The sequence below is a fragment of the Trachemys scripta genome, chromosome 6 (genome assembly GCF_013100865.1).
Source record: "Trachemys scripta elegans isolate TJP31775 chromosome 6, CAS_Tse_1.0, whole genome shotgun sequence".
Lineage (NCBI taxonomy): Eukaryota > Metazoa > Chordata > Testudines > Emydidae > Trachemys > Trachemys scripta.
This window is the reverse complement of record NC_048303.1, coordinates 25,871,348-25,893,412: the sequence shown is the minus strand read 5'-3', so window position 1 is coordinate 25,893,412 and position 22,065 is coordinate 25,871,348. Positions and strand designations below refer to the sequence as shown.

Genomic DNA, 22,065 nt, shown 5'->3' with positions numbered 1-22,065 from the left:
AATAAGGGCAAAGTGTGCAACAAGGTCCACGCTATGGATGAGATCCACATTGCAGATTTTGTCCTAACTGCGGCCATATCTTTTATCAGTGACACAAGAGGTGTGATTGCACAAAGACCACACTTCCAAAGGCGCTATGTAAAGAGTTTAACTGGATTTGCATGTACACAGCTTGTAGATTTAGTAGCCATCCAGGTTCAACTGTAGAAGAGTGCAGAAATGTTTAATTATGGGAGAAGCAAATTGTTTTGCTCCATGTCTCTGCAAAGCTGTCCTCATGACATAGTGAGTTTTCATCCACCAATAGAGATTAGCAAATTAGAGAAGGTTTCAAGGATTGTGCTGTATGTATATCTGGATCTATATATACACGTATACAACATGCTTTGGGCTGGAAAGGTCATTGGACCAGAATCTCCCTCTTAGGTTCCAGTGCTTTGTAGTTTGAAATAGGCTAGAGATTCTATGAGAAAAACCTTGCTCATAGTACTCCAGTTCTTTCCCTCATGCTTCCCTGCTTAAATCAGAGAACGGAGCAGTGTGCAGAACAAGAAATGGACAAAAACCCAACCAACTAACGTGAACTGAACTTTTTCCCATTTCCCAAAGTGTTTTATTTTGGATTTGCTTGAGTTTGGGCTGAAAATGTGGATCATTTCTTATTTTACGCAAATCAGTTGTCTCATCCCTTATATGTACGAAGTGACTTGCAACTTCAGAAGGTCTGAGCTCCTTTGAATAGCATCAGCTTTGAAAAGCATGTTGAAAGTGGAAAATAGTGTTAAAGCTTTTCAGACACATTTTCAAATTCTGACATGTCAGTTGCACTTGAAACCTTGTACATTCAAATATGTATTTGATATATAAATGAATAACTGCATGCAAAAACACCCATTTGACCTATTTTCATATCCAAATGCCTTTCTGTGCATATACCTTTTGCACATTTTAACCACCAACTTCTAAAAGCAGTCCCTGGTGTAATGAATGGACTTTTTTTTTGTCATTTTGTCAATTGTTAAACATTCAAATGTGTTGCTCCCAGAAAATTTTAGAACTTCATGATTTAATAATAATCTAATGAACAACCCTTTGGGTGAGCTTGTTTTGCATTTCTGCCTCTCTAGGTGGAAAATGAAGAGGATGATGTGGCATCGGATTTCTATAAGGATATAATTCCTCTACACACTGAATTTGCTAGTGATAGTTCATCCACTGGCTCTGGAAGAAGCTTTTCTGGGATCCCAGGTCTCTTCTCAAGAAAGAGACGTGTAAAAATCACATCATCTTCCTCCTTCAGGGAAGCCATTGAAGCCTCATATAAAAAGGTATAATAAACTAGATCTCATATTCTATTATTTCGTTCACTCTCCATCTGTTCAATTCCAGGATTGGCAGATCTTCAAAAGATTACATTTTATAATCAAGCTAGCACAAAAAACTTTTCTATGCTAATGAGAGAAAGGAAAATGGGTACTCAGGGATTAAATGATTGTCAAACCCAGATTACCTCTTAGTTTAAGAATAGGCAATTTTGTTCACTTGAGTGAAATATAAACATTGTTTTTTCACACATGGGTTATCACCTTGCCCTTTAAATGACTTCTAGGAGATAGATCCACATTTTATACCCATAAAATTCCATTGGACTTACATATAAATAAGAATTTTTTCTTCCTTATGCCACAAGAGATACCTATAATATACCTTTAAACACATACAACTGTGTGGAAAAGTACCATGTCAAACATCATAGGATACCTCTCTTCTAAGAGTAATCAGAGTTGAGACTAACAGGTCAGGTAACCCAACCCCTCGCTCCAAGCCTACACAGTCGGTTGAGAAAATGGCCCAGAGGAAATAAAGTTCAAACAGGATTTGTGATTTTATAAATATGGGAATAAATCCACATTATTTTTCACCTCTGGTTACTCTCGCCTTATAATACCAGAGCCTTGGAACTGTCAAGTTATTGGTAGTCTATCCAATAGTTATTGAACTAGAGCATACCTTGATTCAAAGATTTCCAGTGATACAGAATCCCTGGTAAATTGTCCAATGGTTAATTACCCTCACAGTTTTTTTAAAAATAGCACCTTATATCTAATCTGAATTTGTCTAGCTTCAGTTTCTAGCAAGTGGATCTTGTTATATATTTGTTGGCTAAACTGAAGAGCCTGCTACTATCAAATTTCTATTTCCTGTGAATACACTTATAGACAGCAATAAAGTCACCCCTTGACCTTCTTGTTGATAAATTAACTAGATTAAGCTCCTTGAGGGTCTTTCTATAAAGCATTTTTCAAATCTTTTAATCATATTCATGACTCTTCTCTGACCCCTCTCAAATTATATAACATTTATTACTTGTCCTATTCTGTATGTTAAATTTAGGGAGAGCCATGACAAAGTTATCTAGCTTTCAAAGGCAAAAGCAGAATATCTTTAAGACCATTCCTTGTGAATTAATTGGTTAATAACTGCACAGCTCTTTGCATGTTCAAAATGCTATACAATGCTAAGTATTTCCATTATTTTTTTATCACTGAACTCCTACCCTGCCAATGAAAAGGAACATTGCTTTGAGACCAATTGATTGTCAGGATGTACCAGAAGTATTTCTCAGGTCAATAACTGCTTGTTCTAAAGTCCATTGAAATCAACAGAGAGACTCGTTCTGATTTTAATGGATTTTGGATTAAGCCCGTTTGCTTTGACAGGTGATCCTGGTACACTGGGCAGCCATTAACTGGTTAAGATTGAGTTTGAACTACTTAATTCAAGAAACCATTCTCCACAAATACAGGGTAGTTATCAATGTGTAGCACTTTTCTTTGCTACTTATATATGTATTTGAATCCAAAATGAATGAACACAAAATCACAAAAATACTGACATTAGCATATCAAATAAAACATGTGGCTTATGATGTTTTTAATAAAAGGATAATTTCCCCCCCAAAATGAAAAAAAATATTCATAGTTGTTTTTAATGTCTGCAGTGAAGTGATAAGCTTCTTCCAAAAATTATTATTTTTTCATAACTTAACAGCTGCCAAGAATCTTATTGAGTGGCGAGGGAAGAGTTTAATAAGAATGTATCTGTATGGTTTTTCATGCATAAAGAGTAAACAAGCACTTCTTTTCAGCCAGAATGTCTGTAATCTTAGGTTAAGAACCACAGACCAAGAAAGAACAGAAGTAAAGTCCCCACCAGAGAGTACACAGTGTGTGTTTGCCATCTCTGACAGTCTGTATTGAACTGAATGCAAAATGACTGCTGGCCTCTGCAGATCAGAGACACCTTAGAAATTTAACAGGACAGTACACAACAGAGAAAACAGAGAGCATAGTTAAATATGCCACAGTGGTTGCTGCTTCTAATCATGATTAGAGTGGTGCAAAATACTAGCAATGGATCCAGAAACCTACCTGGCTTTCTGGTTTCCTTACAAGATTGTCAGAAGATTGTCTAAGATTCATGAGTGTTAACATAAGTTTTAAAATTTAACCTAGTTTGAGAAATCCTAGCCAGTTTGTTTCACAATGGAATTTTTTTTTTTTTTATTTAACATTGTATGGTAGTTCCTAAGGGTCGGTCAAGAGTGGGGCCTCATTGTACAGAGCAGTAGACAGTCCCCGTCCCAAGAAGCTTGCAGTCTAATAGATAAAACAGACATAGGGGGAGGAAAGGGGTAAAACACACAAGCACAGTGAACAATGTGATGGTGGCAACTGTGTCATGTTAATTCCAGGATATTTGGAAGGGGGGTTACTTAAGAGGGGAGCAGCTAAATGGAAAGGAAAGGAATTAGGGCGACAGGGCAGGGGAGAAGAGCATATGAGGGGCAGTAGTGGAGTGAAGTTCTGGTGAATAGACTGGGAGGGGAGTAGAAGGTTTGGAGTGATGAAAGGGAGCAGGGGGGTTGGAGTAAACAGCCAGTCAGGTACGGGACACAGAAAGCCCAGTCAAAACTGTAGAAAGTTCTCTGGATGTCTGAAGGTCCCTGCTTTGGCTGCTTCTGCTCCTACCAGATGGAGTCTCTGGCCAGCTCCTCTCTGCAGTTTTCTCCTATGCCCAAACTGGGAATGGGGGGGAGGGAGAGGCACCACCTGGGTCCTAGTGCCCCCAGAGTGCAGGGGATCACCTCTGCACTATTGTTGATCCAAAGCAAGTAATGGGGACAGCGGTGGCCCCAACTTGGACCCATTTCCCCCCCCCCCTCCACCAGGGCAGCAGTCCCTGTTTTGGTTGCTTTTGCTCCTACCGGCTGGAGTCTCTGGCTGAAATCATGTGAATCTCATGGGTTCAATATACAAACAGGTGAAATGCAGTTGTTTTGACTTCACTTTGAGTTTGTCCTTATTTAAAACTCAGGGGGATGAAACAGTATTGCTTGAAATCAGAGAAAATATCCACATGTAAATTGTATATCCCTTTCTCAATCAAAACTGCCAAGTTTCACACTGGCCAATTGTGCTTGCCTGGGTTACACCACAGTCAAGTAAGTAGATTGTGTATACTTTAATTGAAGTCATTGAAGTTTTATTCATGTAACTGAGCAGAATTTGGCACAATATCTTATTAAATAGTCTACCCCGACCAAGACAAATATTTGTAATAATATTTAGTGCTGATATTTAGTACTCTAAGGGATAAGTTTACTACTGGCATAAGTAGGTTTTACTGATGTCATGAGGATCTCTACAGTTTTATAGGGGAAGCATCTGCCCAAAGATAATTAGATTTAAGATTTCCAAGTTGCTAGAATGATTAAATATCTTATAGTGCCAAAAATTCTGAGCCTTTCTATGTCTGAATGTAGTAATTATTGGGCAGATATTAAATTTCTGGGAAATTGTTCTGCAAATAATTGCTTGTCATAGACCTTTAGAAATACATTTACCTGTAGAAAATGCAGATACGTGATACACATGTACAATACAAAAGACAGCTGAATTGGACACAATTAGAAAAAATATGCTTTCTGAGCCAAGTGAAGGTAAGAATAAGGATGCAAACATTCAGTGGAAACACGTGGAAAGTACCTATGCCGTTCATGGGTGGATAGGTACAAAGCCATAGACAAAGTCCAAGAAAAGTCCTAAGAAATATTAGGGAAATGAAACTTTTGGCTAAATCCTGATGTTCTAAATCATGCAAAATTCCCATTGAAATTAATGCACATTTGGCCTGACTAAGCATTTAGGCCAAAATTTTCAGAAGTGGCCATTCATTTTGGGTGCCCTGCTTGAGACATCTTATTATCAGAAAAAAGAACAGGAGTACTTGTGGCACCTTAGAGACTAACAAATTTATTAGAGCATAAGCTTTCATGGGCTGTAGCCCACTTCTTCGGATGCATATAGAGTGGAACATATATTGAGGAGATATATATACACACATACAGAGAGCATGAACAGGTGTGAGTTGTCTTACCAACTCTGAGAGGCCAATTAAGTAAGAGAAAAAAACTTTTGAAGTGATAATCAAGATATCCCAGTACAGACAGTTTGATAAGAAGTGTGAGAATACTTACAAGGGGAGATAGATTCAATGTTTGTAATGGCTCAGCCATTCCCAGTCCTTATTCAAACCGGAGTTGATTGTGTCTAGTTTGCATATCAATTCCAGCTCAGCAGTCTCTCATTGGAGTCTGTTTTTGAAGTTTTTCTGTTGTAAGATAGCCACCCACAGGTCTGTCATTGAATGGCCATTGCTGACTTTAAGTTCCCATTGAATTCAGTGGGTACAGGATCAGTTCCAACTTCAATAGGAACTTGTGCTACCAAGGGTCAGTTTGAGTATCTCTATGTCCTTAGGGACAAAAGAAACTACTAGGAGGAAAATAAGCAGCAGACAGAAACAGCTGAAGCAGGAAGCTGCAGCTTCTGATGATGTCATCAGTGCCACTTTTCATATATATATATATATATTTTTTTTTTACTCTGGACATTCTCTCCCATCTACTGATTTGTTGTTTGCTCCAACATCATCCTGCGCCCTCCCTCAGTCTCTTTTTTTCAGCCTCATCCACCTGCTTTCCTCTCCCTCCCTTTGTCTTTCTATTTAGCGAACAAAATCCCAAGCATGCAGAAACTGTAAGTCAGGCGCCCCGAGATCGTGAGACTGGTTTCGGAATCATGAAATTTTCAAAACAGAGTTTTGTTTTCTTTTTCTTTGCCTTCTGGTTTCTGATCCCTATGGGTGCTGTGATCTGCGTCGACCCACCTACCCGTTACGGGGCGGTGGGGAGCTATGAGGTCACTGGCCGGCCTGGGTCACGCCTCCGTCAGTGGGGAATTAGCAGCGGGGCAGCCGCCAGCCAGAGTCTGTAGCGCACCCCTCAGGCAGGGGAGCGCCGGCAAAGGTCAGTAGCGCGCCCCTCAGGCAGGGGAGCGCCGGCAAAGGTCAGTAGCGCGCCCCTCAGGCAGGGGAGCGCCAGCTAAGGTCAGTAGCACGCCCCTCAGGCAGGGGAGCGCCGGCAAAGGTCCCGGCGTGGCTCGGCCGGGTAGGGGAACGCAGGCCCACCCTACACCACTGCGTTCCAGCCCAGGGCCCTGACAGTGGCAGGACGAGGGTCCCGCCACTGGATCAGCGGCGTCTTTCCGCAATACAGACTCACCACTGTGCAGCTCTGTCCCTGGGCTACTTCCTACCCGATTGCTCGTCCGAATCCCTCTGGTCCCGCTGGTGCGTCGGGGTAGTCCGCTGCTGGCAGCTCCAGCTCCCCCTCAGGCTCCTCCAGCTCCTGTGGGTACTCGGCTGCTGGCAGCTCCAGCTCCCCCTCCGGCTCCTCCAGTTCCTCTGGGTACTCGGCAGCGGGCAGTCCTGGCAGCCCCAGTCCGTCCTCCAGGTGAGGTCTCCACTGGTCCAGGGCCTCCCCTGGCGTGGCAGCAGGGTCTGAAGAGAGCAGCCCACGGTCTGCGTCTGCCTCCCTCCCTGGTGCTGCTCTAACTGAGCTAAGGGCCCCGCCCTTTATACTTCCTGTTCCACCCCTCCCCTTCCGGGGGGTGGAGTGAGCTTGGGCTGGCCCCGCCCACTCAGGCTGAGGGAAGGGCCCTTTACCCTCAGGTTCGGAGGACAGCCACCCTGGCCCCCTACAGGTGCCCTTGCTTTGTGGTTTCAAGCTTTTCTCTGCCACCCTACGGGCTAGAAACTTAAAAGTCGAGATTCTGATGCAATGTCTTGATTCCAGCTGTGGCTGTAAAAAATACACCAAATACTGTGAGACCCATGATAAAATCATGGGAATTGGCAACACTGACCGAATCCCCTACCTCCCCAAACCACCCTGAAAAATTAAAATTAAAATGAATCACGGAACTAATATGATAGTTGCAAACCATGGCACCTACCACTCTGCTTGCATGTTACATTCCTTCCTCCCAGCTCTGTTTGCCACGTCTATGGGCTGTACATTCTTCAGAACACGGACTGTCACTTATTCTGTGTTTGTACAGAATGAATGAAAGGGTCCTGAGCTCAGCTGTGGTCCACACTAACATCATACAAGTAATAATTAATAAGAATACTTTTTGTCTATCATGCAATGAGACATATCCTCTAGAATGTAACCAAGTGCTTGTAATCTCAAGTGGATTGATCTCAGGTTTCATTTGTGCTAGTTTACCCATGACCAAAGAAACATAAAATATAATGTATTTGACCCTTTTTACAATATACAAAGGGAAATGAATATATTCTCAGCCTTTTTGCTTCTTGTCGTGAACCAGAGAATAAGGGTATTTAGTGTCTCATTTTTTTTTCTTTCTAGAATTCCAACTTTATTAGGGTCCATAAAGTGATTGCAGTTTCAAACTTCACAATGAAACAGTCAGATCTGCAGCTTTCAACTATCTTTCTAAAGGCACTTAACCACCTGCCTTTGGAGTACAACTATGCTTTATATAGCAGAATTTTTGATGACTTTGGGACTCATTACTACGCTTCTGGATCAATGGGTGGCACATATGACCTTCTTTATCAATACAGTGCTGAAGAACTGAAAAATTCAGGTATGTAACCTTTGTGAGAAAAAAACCATATGATCTATTTAGTAGCATATATATATATACCTATCATTCTGCTAATAGTGCCTGTGAGAAAAGCACTGCCCCATATTTTCATGTTTTAGCGTACACAACTCAGTAATCCTATATGGCTCTCACACAAAATAATGTCTAACCTCACAAACTTACGTAGGTCTAGGCTTTACCAAGGGAAGTGATGGATTCTCCTCTTGATGTCTTCTAGAATAGATGCTTTAGTCAAACCCAACTTCTTGTTCTCCATGCAGGGGTAAATGGGTGAAATTTTATGGCTTGTGTGCTACAGGTCAGACCAGATGAACTAATGGTTCCTTCTAGCCCTAAAAGCTATAAACCTATGAAAATTATTAGCAATTACTGTTGGCAGTAAATTCCTTAGAAAGATAATCAAATCATTAAAATGGAGAGAGCATTCTACAAAAGCTGAAAACCTAACTTCTCAGGTTAAAGGCTGTGCTCCTGAGTTATGGTACTGTTAACTTACGTGGCCACTGCTGGTTAATAAAACAAAGTGTAGTCGGGTGCGTCAAGGAACTACCAGCAACATCAGTACATACTTAGACAGGTATGGTAAATATGGCTCTGTCTAACATTGTTGGTACATGGGGGAATAGCCGGATGTCTCATGAAACAACAATGAGGTGAAGGAAGTAATCCACAATACCTAAATCGTTTTCAGGATGTAACTGGTGGGGATGAGAATCTCAGACATGGAGGAAACTAGTGAGGTGTTCTAGATGAGGAATGCCATGAAATAGATGTAGACAAAAGGGGTGCCATGTGGAAACAGGGATGCTGTTTAGTGTTTTGTGTATAATATTTGGTGCTTAATGCCATCATTGCTGTTTAATATTTCCCAGGCTTGACACAGCAAGAATCGACGGAATGTGTCCGGGTAGAAACAACTAGGCGTGTGTTTTTCAGAAAGAAAAAGAAAGTACATACGACGTGCACCACAAATAAACTGACTGAACGCCATGAAGGTCATTGTGATGAGAACTAAGCACTGTGCACTGTTATTTACCATGGGGGATAGTATCTGACAGTTATTGGGGTGAAACCCTAACTTCATTGGAGTCAATGGCAAAACTCCCATCAATTTCAGTGGAGCCAGTTTTTCACCTTTTCCCTCCCAAGTCAAGCATTATGGCATTGTGGCCCAGATCCTCGCCCTTGTTCCATCCTGGCACATTTTCCCAGCTGAGGAATCCTCTCTCACAAAACTAGTATAGCCATCTCCTATGCTACCTCTCTCCACATTTTCAATGTAAGGCCATGCTGGAGGTGGGAAGGCGACATGTCAGGACTGCTCTGGCAAACCCGCCTGGTGGATGATCATTTGAGGACTATTACCAGCTGTCAGAGATTAAAGCAGCCCCCAAGCTGCTCTCAACTTTTCCATGGCCGAAGGTGGCACAGAATCAGACAGAGAATCAGGAATCCATAACTAACTTCTCAACATCCCCCTCTTCTCTGGTGCAACAGAGACTGTACCCTATGCTTTTAGTGTACTTCAGGTATATTAAAAGAACAGTTTATTTTCTTCAAAGTGTCAGGTAGTCATGCATCCAGCATAAATGGAAAGAACTCTTTGATCATCTCAAGCCAAATATGCCTTCCCTCTCTCATGTGAGTAGTGCCATATGAAAGACAACCAAACTATTGAGATGTGTAAAGAAAGCAAGAGTTGACACTCCTGTCCTAGCCCATTCGCTAGCCAGCATGGATTGTTCCATATGGTATATTTTCTACTCATATTGTACTATGTCCTATCTAGTTTTAAATGTCTCCAGGGAAGAGGCTTTCATCCCCTTCTTCTATGAGAAGTCCTCGAGATTATTCCACAATCTACTAAATTTCCCCATTGGGATATTTTCTTTGTGTTCAGACTACATTTTTCTTTCTTAATTTCATAACATTACTCCAGTTATGCTCCTTGGATCTGGATGAGTCGTTTCTCTGCACTGAGTTGTTTACACCTTCAAGTATTAGTAGAAAATTACAAAGGATCCCTTGGTCATTCTTGCCAGAGTCACATAAATGCCAATCGGACTACCACTGTCAGTAGCAAACTTTCCCTTGACTTCAGTGGGCGTGGGATGGGAGAGAGAGCAAGAGGGATGACCATCTCCCTACCCTATAATTTGGTACCCCTGTGTCACCAGCAAATCCTATTGGCTCTTCTTAAAAAAACCCCAATCCTTGGAGTTTGCATTGTATGCAATAGAAAAGTTGTGGTTATGTTTTGAAAAACCTTAATTTTAATCTCATTTTAGGATCATTTTTGCAGTCATCTGAACGGTCTATTTCACTGGTAAAAGGTGGAAGGGCAGAATACGCTGCAGCTTTGGCCTGGGAGAAAAAGGGGTCTTTCCCAGAGCATACAGAATTCACAGACTGGGTGGAATCAACAAAGGACAATCCTATTGTGATTGATTTTGAGGTAAGAAAAAGAAAAATACTAGCAAGAAAATAAAGGCCATCATCCTTTACGGGATCAAAGACTAGATCTGGGGTTCTCAAACTTCATTGCACCGTGATCCCTTCTGACAACAAAAATTACAGTAGGACCCCAGGAGGGGGGGGGACCCAAGTCTGAGTCCACCCAAGCCCTGCTGCCCTGAGGGGATCGGGGGGGTGGGGAGTGGCAAAACCAAAGCCTGAACTCCACCACCCCAGGAGTGGGGGCCAAAGCCCAAGGGTTTCAGCCCCAGGCAGTAGGCCTGTAACCTGACTCCTGCTGCCCCTCAGGCTTCGGCCCAGGGTGGTGGGGCACGGGCTGTGGCCCCAGGCCCCAGCAAGTGTAAGCCAGCCCTGCAACCCACAGTTTGCGAACCGCTGGACTAAGACCCTTCGTTCTTTTTCATCTTGTTCCCTGGAATGAGACTGGGGATTATTTCACATATACAAAATATTTTAGAGAGTTTTGTAAACATTTGCTAGAACTACTTTTTGTATCCCTCAGCCTGTTAAATTAACTCTCCTTAGTACTAGGCGTCCAAATCGAAGGGCGCTGAACAGCCACAGGAAGTGAGGGGAGTCACTGGGCCTATTTTCAGACATCATTGGGAAGGAGAAGTCCCCTGGAGCTTGGTAGTAGGAAGTGGTTGTTTTGGGGAAGAAGGAAAGCAATGCACTAGCTGTGTGCAGAAAGTTAGCTGACTTCCTCATTGTGCAAACTCCACAACCACTCCTAGTTTGGAAAACATAGACTGTAACTAAACAGTAAATGTAATATTGGTCCCATCACATTGCTCACCCCTGTATATTACTGCATCTCTCGCGAGCGTACATGACCTCCATGTCTTTGTTTACACCATCTTACCAGGTGTGATTTTTAAAGTGTATATTGCTAATTCTTTGCCACTTGCCCATTAGGCCCTCACCCCTGTGAAGAGGAAAATATAGATATGGGTGTTCTATATGTAGGGAGTTTTCATGTCCTGTTAAATACCAAGAAATTGCACCATGCACCACACTCCCAGTATCTTATGCACATAGCTTTGTAGGCTCTGATGTCTTTAAAAAAGATGCTTTTTTTTTTTTTTTTTTTTTAGCTATTTGGGATATGTTGATGCCCTGCAGCTATCCATAGCAAGAAGTCAATACAGCTAACTCTGTACTGCAAGGAAATTTTCACTTTATCGTTCATTATATGATCTTCTGCTATGTGCTTGTCTTTTAGCTGGCCCCCATCCTGGATTTGGTGAAGAACTTCCCCTGTGCAGTGACTAAACGGCGCAACCTCAGAAGAGCGCTTATTGAATACATGGACATATTTGACCCTTGTAAATGTGCCCCCTGTCCCAATAATGGCAGACCTGTGTTGTCTGGAACAGAGTGTCTGTGTGTGTGTCAGGCTGGAACCTATGGGGATAACTGTGAGAAACGCGCACCAGATTACAAATCAGGTATTTACAGTATTGCCATAACAATGCAAATGTGCTCCTTCTTTCTAGCTGCACAATTTAATGTTAAAAGTTAAAGGTGGTTGGAATCTGGAGTTCACAGTCCATGAAATTCCAAACTTTCACATTTCCATTCCATCAGAACAAAATATTGAAATTTCAAAGTTACCCACCAAGGAAAATTCCACAATTTCATTTCAAACAAATCAAAATGATAGTTAGTTTTGACCTTTATGAAATGTTTAATTTCGATAGGTGGAAGTAGTTTCATTTTGATAAGATTAAAACATTTCGTTTGGACTTTGTTGGCTTGACTTTTATGTTATATTATAAATTATGAAAGTTGAGACATTTCATAATTTCGTGTTACTCTTTTCATGCCATGTCAGAACAGTTGAAACATTTCAACTTTTATATTATTAAATTATATTTGTATTTTATTTTGTAAATTGGCAATTGATTATAAATTGGCATTCTTTAATTAGTAAGTGATAATCTTAATGATAAGTGTTGAAGTGGTTTGGTATTTCCTAATGTAATGTGTATAATAAAAAAATACACAGTTTATTTTTTATTCTGTATTTTTATTATACGTATTACAATAGAAAGTTGCCAATTACTAGACCATTACAAATGACCAGTTACTCCACCAATTACAAAACTAATTAGAATACCAATTACCAATTTCAAAATAAAAATAAATCAGGCAAGACAGGCAGTCAGCCAGTGGCAAGCCAGCTGGTCAGTGGCAAGCCAGCCAGGGAGCCAGGTGGGGAGCCCAGGGAACCATGGGAGCTGGGTGGGCAGCTAGGGCCGTCCAGGGAGCCAGACATTTGGGAAGCTGGGAAGCCCAGGGAGCCAGCCACCCAGGGAGGCTGCTTACCATGGAGTTTGCTGCCCAGGAATTTGGCAGCCTGGCAGCTGGCTAGCCAAGGACCCTACTAGGTGGGCATGTGGACAGCCTTCTCCTCCCACCCACCCCCACCCCCATCGCAGGTGGGTGGGTGGACAGGTAGGAAATCAAGCAGCCTGCTAGCCTGTCTTCTCGCCTGGCATCCATCAGAAGTGAAATGTTTTGATTGTATCAAATCAGCATTTTCTAGTAGAAAACTATTCCAATGGGAAATTTTCTACCAGCGCTAGTGGAAAGTGCTTCTATCAATGTCCTGATTTAATCATATCCATATTGTGAAGATGCATTTTGAAAGTGAAAATCTATATTATGACATATATGTACATGTGTGTATATAAGTGTGCAATCTCCTGTTTATAATAGCATCTAATAATCTGGTGTCCAACATGAATCTGTATTTATAATATTTTTAAAATGTGGTCCTTGTACAAGTGAAAGTTTAAGATCCCTGGCTAGATCTAAGAATTACTGCTTACGAACCCCACCTGCAAATTCAGTTTAGTGCTGATTGTAACTCTATTCCAATACTCAGCTTTTTTGGGCAGGGCTAAATTGGGTTTGGGGTTTGTGACAAGGACAAATGCGTACAAGGGTTTAGCAAGGTACTACTGTATTTATTTTTCATTCATGACCTGTATAGCTAGGTATACAGAAGCAAAAAGACATTAACCCCATGTATTGCCTGCAGAGATATAATCTGTAGATTTAATAATTCATATTTCAAGGAAAAGCAAACTAAAAGAATTAAACAGAAGATGGGCGAAGGTGATGGCAATTTAATTCTGATTTGGATCTGGAGTAAATTTGGGATTAGGGATATCTTGGCTCTGGAATTCAGGTTAGGAGTTGGATTTCAAGGCACTAACATCTCATGAGCTGTCTGAAAAGATTTCTAGCCTCATGGAATCACCAAATGGCTGCATATATGGTGGAACTAGAAAATAGGCATCATCTGGTTTTGGATATGACCTGGGACCAAAACTGTGTAAAGAAAGGAATATTTAGACTCCCCTGAAATTAAAAGTTCAATTTTTGGTTTGGCCCATCTCTGTTTAAAATTTAACCCCATAAATAACATGTTTCTCTGCTAGGAAACAATGCAAATACTTTTAAATTGTGACTGTTAATCAGCCAGACTTCCTGTTGTATACAGAGTAAGGAAAAGAATGCAGGTAGAGTGGAGTTGTCAAGTGGCTGGAGTTTCCTTTCATCTGTTCTAGTTGCAGTAGATGGTTACTGGAGTTGCTGGTCTGTCTGGAGCTCCTGCGATGCTGCTTTCAAGAGAAGAAGGACCCGGGAGTGTAATAACCCCGCACCACTGAATGGAGGAAAGCCGTGCCAGGGTGAACGTGAGCAGGAGGAGGACTGTTACATCTCAATGTTTGTGGACAAGTAAGAAGATGGTAGACTGGAATTTCCATTTCCTGATGGGTTGGGATTGAAGATGCCTGTTTGGTGACTAGCAAAGATAGGGAATAGTGGATAGGAATCTCCTGCCTGTGTTTCTGTGGATGGGTCTGTTAGAGGAAAATGTCTGATACAAATTTGGTTTGGTTTTGTTGTTTCTTCCCAGAGAATTCCAATAGCATTACCAATATGTTATTTTTAAATGTTTTGTATGACTCCGTCTGACGTCATACAGAACTCAGCAGTTTCTTTTCAGTTGCATACACATTCCTGTCTTCTGAGCTACATGAATTTGGATGTTGCCTCCTCTTCCCACAAGCTTTTGTTTGCTTGCTTTGTTTCTTTGCTTGCTTTTAGGTTTGAATTCAAAATCTCAAAAAGAAACGTGACCAAAACTACTGAGGTCCACCTGGTTCTGCTTTGAAACATGAATTTTGCAAGGTTTCAATGTAAAATCATAAATCCAACCCCAGCCTGGGTTTAGTTTCTCATTCAAAGGCTGAGTCTTGAAGAGCAAACTTCATAACCATAGTTCACCACTGGTGCATTTTCTCTGGTGGTCACAACACTGGTAACAATCAGTGGAAGCTGCAGAGGTGGGACTGGGAGTTGTACTGTCTCTGTTGTAATGACTATATAGGAGATCCTTTACTGAGGCTGTTGGACACATACAGACCCTCTTGGCTACCTAGCTCCATCACTAAGTAAGGTAACATAGCATGTGCTTCCTCATAGCTAGGCTTGGAGGGATTAGATTTGTATTAGTAAATGTCAGTAAAGATCAATTTCACCGTATACACCCAAACTGACATAAAAATTCCCATCAGTGATAATCAAAATTTACACTTAGGCAAAGTAAAGTTCTATGTGAGAACTTATTAGAGTTTGATTTAAGGATATTTATTTTGAAATGTGATGCTGACAGTTTGTGTTTTAACAGTTATAAAGCTTTACATTTTAAATCTCAATGGCTGCCATTAAATAGTCATCAGGTGTGTCCCCCCCCCACATAGTTTTCCACAACTATGAAAATTTAGTCAATAAAAATTAAAAAGTGCTTAAAATAAACATCGATATTCACCAAATTGTAAAAAATATTTAAAATCTAGTTCTGCCAAGCCTACTCATATCCACACACTGGGGGCCTCCTTAGTCCTTGCCTGAACTAGGTAGTCAGGGAATAGACTTTTGACTACCTTCCATATGACCCAACCGATGATGAACCCTAATACTGACCAAACCACTTGAGCTCACAGTCACCTTTTAGAGGTTCAGCACCATCTTCTGTCCTCCTTGCCCTGTTTCTCTTAATTTAAGAAAATTAAATGGGTAAAATTCTCTGCTAGTCCAGGGAAGTTATGATGTCAACAGAGAATTTGGCCCAATATCTGCTTCTCTGTTCCCTGGGCTGCTTTCTGCTAATCTGGCCCTTGTCAGCACATGGTACTCTTTCCCTTAGTTTCAATGGGTTATAGTAGGGGAGAGGAGGAGGAAAGAATGCCCAGCTCCCCTTGCTTTCCCTGGTTTGCGGGAGCAGTATTCCCTGCCAGCTTCTCCTCTCCCTTGGCTTATGTTGGGAGAACTCTCCCTACTGTTTCAATCTACTTTAACCACTCCTTAGATTGCATCCTTAACTACAAACTCTTATTTTTCAGAGGGGCTCCATGTATAAATGACAATGAAGCAAGAAAGGAAGTGGACGTTTTCATTGGTGAACCAGAGTCTGGATGTCTTAAGCCATCCCCACCAGAAAATGGATTTCTCAGGGTGAGAGGGTTGTAACGCCTGGGATAAGGGTGATGTGCAGGGATGGAGAGCTTCAAGAAGCTCCAGGTTTGCAAGCCTCACAAACTCCTTGCTGGGTTCACAAAACTAATTCACATTCTACAAAACTTTGTTTCCTTTAATTGTATCCAAATATTAGTACATGACACCAGCTTGAACAACTTGATTCCACTTTATTTAATAAATACATTTTTTAGCTGATTAGAAGCTGATATTATGTACCACTATTTGCGATATAAAACATCACAAAAGCTAGGCTGGCATTAGTAGGTTCACTTTTAAATATAGTTTTTTATTTAAATTTTCTTTCTTACCAACTTTACTCCTTTTTTTCACCAAAGTCTTCTATATTTGGAGGCTTTTTTCCTACTGATTTTCTTTTCCATGTTTTTTTCATTGACTGTTTTCTTTCTGCTCCTAAAAATCCCTTCCCCGTCTCTCAATAACTAAATTCATATTTCATCTTCACTTTGGACTTGTTGGGTTTTGGCTACATGGAAGTGATAGGACAAGGAGCAGCATACTATCAGCTAGGTGTTGGAGTGATTGATGAGAACTTACTGCTTCCTCCAGTAAAAGCTTAACAGAAGAGATTGAATATACAAATCTACTGCAAAGAGAAAAATTGAGAGAGATTTAAAAGGCAAGGGAAGCACTATTGTTGAGATACTGATGCATGTCCATGTATGCGCCACAAATGGGTAGTAGAAAATCATGCATATGCAGCACTAAAAATTGTATTTACATTTCTGGGATCAATATTTTTATGTTGACTGACAGTTTCTTCAGTAGACCTTTTACCATAAACATAGAGATAGATCTACTGTATTTTGCATACCTGCTGTGTTAGCAATCATACTGCTGAATATAGGGCAAGCTACAAGGCTCCCCTTTGTGTGGGGGCTTTCTCCCAATCACAGATCTGTAAAAGATCTCAGCAACAACTAAAACAAAGGATGGGTGAAGGATATAGGACCCAATTCACACAGCATTTTTTGTGAACCCTAGTTTTGTATCCAATGTGCCCATACTAATGGGGTGAATGCATGACAATATTAGCGCCTGGATGGACAGACAAATGGGATGCATGGCTTTCACGTCAGAGAAAGGAAAAAAAAAACTGTTATGACAATTGCAGTACTATGAGCCTGAGAATCTGTTTCTTATGTCAGTGAGTATTCCACTTACAAAGGATTTGATTTAATTGTAGAATGAAAAGAATCATTATGCATTTGGGGAAGAAGCTGAAATCGCCTGCATGACTGGATATGATCTCATTGGCTATCAGTTCCTCAGGTGTCTACCAGATCATACCTGGGCACAGCAGCCTGTTGAGTGCCAATGTAAGAAAGAGGAGAACAGTTAGGCTCAACAACAAAACTCAGGAGGAGAATATATGTAATAAACAATAGAATGGTTCCATTTTTAATAAAATAATCTGTAATTGTGTCTTAAGAAGAAATTAATGATTGATAGAAGTTAGAAATCGCAAAAACCTACTGGGTCACCATATTTGTTCCCTTTCCAATGCGGGATTGTTCCTATAGCATATTCTATAAACAATAAGATACTATCCTGCTGGGTACTATAGAAAGCCTGAGGACAGATACTTTCTAGTTCCTTTTCTAGTCTGATTTTAAATGTCTTCAGCAACAGTACTTGCATTTCACTTCCAGACCTATCCAAGGAGCTGTAAATTTTATGACGATCAGATTGAACAAACTAGCATTCTCAGGATTGGATAGACACACAAGTTACATCGGATGAGATTTCCAAAGCAGTCTCTAGGGTACTTACACATACCTTTTCCATTAATTTCTATGGAAGATGTGTGTCTAAACCCCTAGACTGTTTTGGAAATCTCAGCCATAAAATCCATATCCTGATGTGCTTGCAGTGTAATCAACAAGTAAAGCTAAAACAACTTCTGAATCTATCAATGAGAGAGATTCAAATAGCTGGCAAGAACCCAATGCATTTGCATTGTTTTGAATCTTCAGGTTGTACTTTTCAGCATGAATTTCTTATTGAATATATTTACAACCTTTCTAGCACCATGCACTTTATTCATAATTACATATTGTAACTAGTTTGATAAGATTCTCTAATTGCCTGTTTTTAATATTTGTAACATGCTGTACCAGCATTCTACAAGTTTTATTAAGCCATTAGGCATACTTTATTATTCCTTTTTAGTAACTGATAGACAAATGTAATATATGGAATGTTACCATGAGAGCAGGTCAAAATTTTCCAAAACTCAAAATTATGTGTTTTTTTTTTTTTAAGCCAAATTTTAGAATATCAGATGACAGAGGAGGTCAGCGTTATTGTGAAAATGGTCACAACATTTTTTAAATAGATCCATTTTACCCACTTTAATTACCGTGTTTATGATCACAAAATGATATACTTATTTGAATTGTCTTTTTACTATAGCATCAATGTGCCCTAAACCATCAGTATCTGAGGGCGTCACAATCTCCCCATTTAAAAATGAATACAAGGTTGGGGAAACCATCCAGCTACGCTGTCCAGCTGGCTTCATTGTCACTGGTGAAAAGCAGTACACTTGTAGGAAAGAGGTATCATGGACACCACCTATACTGAGATCACTTACCTGTGAAAAAGGTTAGTACCCCAGTTCTGCCTGTGACTAATATATTTTCATTTCAGATAACAGGGTGGGATCAATAACTTTTTTTTAACAGTGTAACTCAGATCTGATTTAACTAACTGTGGAGCATTTCATGATGTGTGGCAAATTTTAAAGCCAGAAAGGATCATTATAATCATCTAGTCTGACCTCCTGCATAACACAGGCCATAGAATTTCATACGGTTATTCCTACGTCGAGTTCATCCTTATGACTGAGTTATAACCAATCACTTGTTAGCAGTGAAGTTGTTAGGCTGCAGATGGACTTTTTTCTTCAACTGTACCTACTAGGCATTGTGAAAGCTAGGAGATGGTGGTATTTATGTTTGATGCAAAGGAAATGTAGAACTGGATGTCACCTGCATGGTGCTGAAACCTCAGCTTGTGTTATCTTACCAGCTCTCCCCATAGCTTCATATAGATCAATTCGCCCTTGTGAGACTGTGCGCATGCAGGCTTTGGAGGTGAAGGAACAGTTGTCCATAATGGCCCTCTGCTTTGGATGAAAGGAAGCACCTGAGCCATTTTTGGGTTCACCCTTGCAGCTTTTTGGAGGAAGTACAGGCGTATGTGGCGATCACCCATATCAAATGCCACAAAGACAGGCTTCCACTGCGTCTGTGGACAAGAGGAGATCATCCACCACAGCAACACATTCTTTAAATACCATATACCATGCCTTGCCCTGAAGCCTGACTGAGAGGAGTACAGGTTACTGGCAGCTGACACTGTTTTGGCTACCTTTTCCGTTAGCTTGCTTGTAAAGGGAGATTAGAGACTGGGCTGTAGCTTACAAGGTCTCCAGCACCATGCAATAGTTTCATTAGTATTGTCTGACTTATTTCATATATTATGGTGTGTGGTACTCCCCTAATCCTCACTCATCCCCAGAAGTGTTCTTATGGAGCTTGCCTAGTCTGGAAAGCAAACGTGCTATGAAGCTGATTGCTTACTGTCTGGTTCACCATTCTCTGCGGCACATTGTTTTGTCTCTCTGGCCACACCAGACTGCTCATCATTTTCTTTACATGCTCAGCAACTTTTCTTCTCAGCCAGGCAAATTCCTTTGCCAGGTGCTTAGCGCTGTCCAACAGGGTTGTGTTACTGAATTTTATTTCACGCCATTTTGCTCTTCCGATCTCTTCAAGGGCACTTGTCTATTTTCTTAAACAGGGAACATCATCACCACTGACCCTGTTGTAAGGATATGTTCTTTTACATCTAACCCAGATCCTTGCAGGCTGAGGAGCCTTGAACGTCTTAATATTTAATGTGGGGGGTATTTCATGTGACATCTAATATTTAGAAGTGCATTTTTAAAGGAGAAGAAATAAGACCTGTAATTATAGAAACATAGAAATGTAGGGCTGGAAGGGACCTCGAGAAGTCATCAAGTTCACCCCTTGCTCTGAGGCAGGATCAAGTAAACCTAGACCATCCCTGACAAATGTTTGTCTAATCTGTTCTGAAAAACCTCCAATGATGGCAATTCCACAATCTCCTTTGGAAGCCAATTCCAGAACTTAACTACCCATATAGTTAGAATGTTTTTCTTAATATCTAATCTAAATCTCCCATGCTGCAGATTAGCCCATTACTACTTGTCCTACCTCAAGAGGACATGGAGAGCAATTGATCACAGTCCTCTTCATAACAGCCGTTAACATATTTGATAACTGTTATTATGTCCCCCCTCAGTCTTCTTTTCTCAAGACTAAACATGCCCAGTTCGTTAACCTTTCCTCATAGATCAGGTTTTCTAAACATTTTATCATTTCTGTTGTACCCGTACGGACTCTCTCCAGTTTGTTCACATTTTTCCTGAAGTGTGGCACCCAAAATTGGCCACAATACTCCAGCTAAGCCTGACCAACACCAAGTTGAGTGGGACAATTGCCTCCCATATCTTACATATGATGCTCCTGTTAATACACCCCAGAATGATATTCACCTTTTTAACAACTGAATTTCCTTGTTGGCTCATATTCACTGTGTGATCCACTCTAAATCCAATATCCTTTTCCACTAGTTCTACACCTCGCTACTTATTCTACATTTTGTAGTTATGCATTTGTTTTTTTTCCAAACTTGTTTCCAATCAAGTTAAAGCCTTGAAAGTTAAGCCTAGCCCTGGCCCACATCCTGTTCTTGCAAAATGGTCTAAGAGTGAGCCACTCCAAATGGCAATTATGGAAGATGTCACATGGCAAGTTATATGGTTAACTGGAAGCCTGCCATGAATAATGGTTTCTTTCCATTCCAAAGGAACATCTGTGCTTACTGTTGCTGTTGCCTGTGGCTTCAAAGAAGCTGTAGCAAAGGTTCTGAAAGTAAGCGATTAAATGAACTGGATCTTTCCCTTTACTTTTCAGCTTCTTCCTCGCATTTCTTGCTCTACAGTTTTCAGAAAAACAGGAGAAGACTATTGCACATACCTAGTTGTAGTTCTCAGACAGCAGAGCTGGCCCCAAAATTTCAACTTTTCCTGTCTGCGAGCTTCACCACGGTTAACTATCCCTTTATCAAGACATGGCCTGAACATTTTGAAAAAATCCCATGAAACAAGCTTTCAAGACCTTCCCCAAGGTTAACCAACTTCCATCCATCGAGCTCACAGCACTACCAAGCCAGACCATTGTAATGTGCTCTTTACCTTGGAATCTACTTAAGAACCCACTTGGAAGTATCTTGAACTCAGCAGAAATCTGCTGCCTACCTCTTCGGAAGTGCAGACTAGAGTAGATGCATGACACTTGCATTCTTTGAATTGAAATGGTTCCCAGACAACTTCTAGGTACAGCTCAAAGATTTTATCTTCTATAAAGACCTGAAGGCATGGCCATCTTGGGGACTGCCTATATCTTTTTATGCCAGCTGGGTTCCACTGGAATGCCCTTGCCTGTGTCTCTCCAGAGAGGAAGTCCGGCATATGGGCAGCAGGGCGTTTTCAGTGGATAGCCTTTCATTTCAGAATTTGCTCTATCCTACAGTCCATCAGAGTCTGAGTCTGAGGATTTTTTGTGAGACGTGCTTGTTCACTCCAACTTTTGCTTTCTTTATCTGTTCAGTGGTGAGAGTGGTAGAGGCAGTTTGGTTTGTGCCAGTTGTTGGCAACGGTCATGCATGTTAATTTCTGTAATTCTCCAAAAATACCACAGTGATGAGAACAATGTAAATAAATATATTCAAAAATAACCGTAAGTCTTGTAAAATAAGCCAATAGATAATAACAGCAAGGGAAAATGGCACCACTATTTGGGTACTATTTCAGCTCAGGGGAAGATTCTTTTGGCTGAACTGACTTTGTGCTTTACAACTAGGTGTGGAAAAGCTCTTTTATGTT

At 40.9% G+C, this 22,065-nt stretch overlaps 1 protein-coding gene across 2 annotated transcripts in view; it reads left to right on the top strand.

Annotated features, from left to right (window-relative positions):
• Positions 1–22,065, top strand: part of C6 (complement C6) — a 38,701-nt gene that overhangs the window by 7,595 nt on the left and 9,041 nt on the right. For both annotated transcript variants that reach the window (XM_034774165.1, XM_034774166.1), the window contains exons 7-15: positions 1,128–1,328; positions 7,778–8,018; positions 8,912–9,034; positions 10,328–10,494; positions 11,737–11,962; positions 14,093–14,264; positions 15,935–16,046; positions 17,275–17,407; positions 18,504–18,695. In XM_034774165.1, the coding sequence (XP_034630056.1) occupies positions 1,128–1,328; positions 7,778–8,018; positions 8,912–9,034; positions 10,328–10,494; positions 11,737–11,962; positions 14,093–14,264; positions 15,935–16,046; positions 17,275–17,407; positions 18,504–18,695 (1,567 nt within the window). The remainder of the gene's footprint in view (positions 1–1,127; positions 1,329–7,777; positions 8,019–8,911; positions 9,035–10,327; positions 10,495–11,736; positions 11,963–14,092; positions 14,265–15,934; positions 16,047–17,274; positions 17,408–18,503; positions 18,696–22,065) is intronic.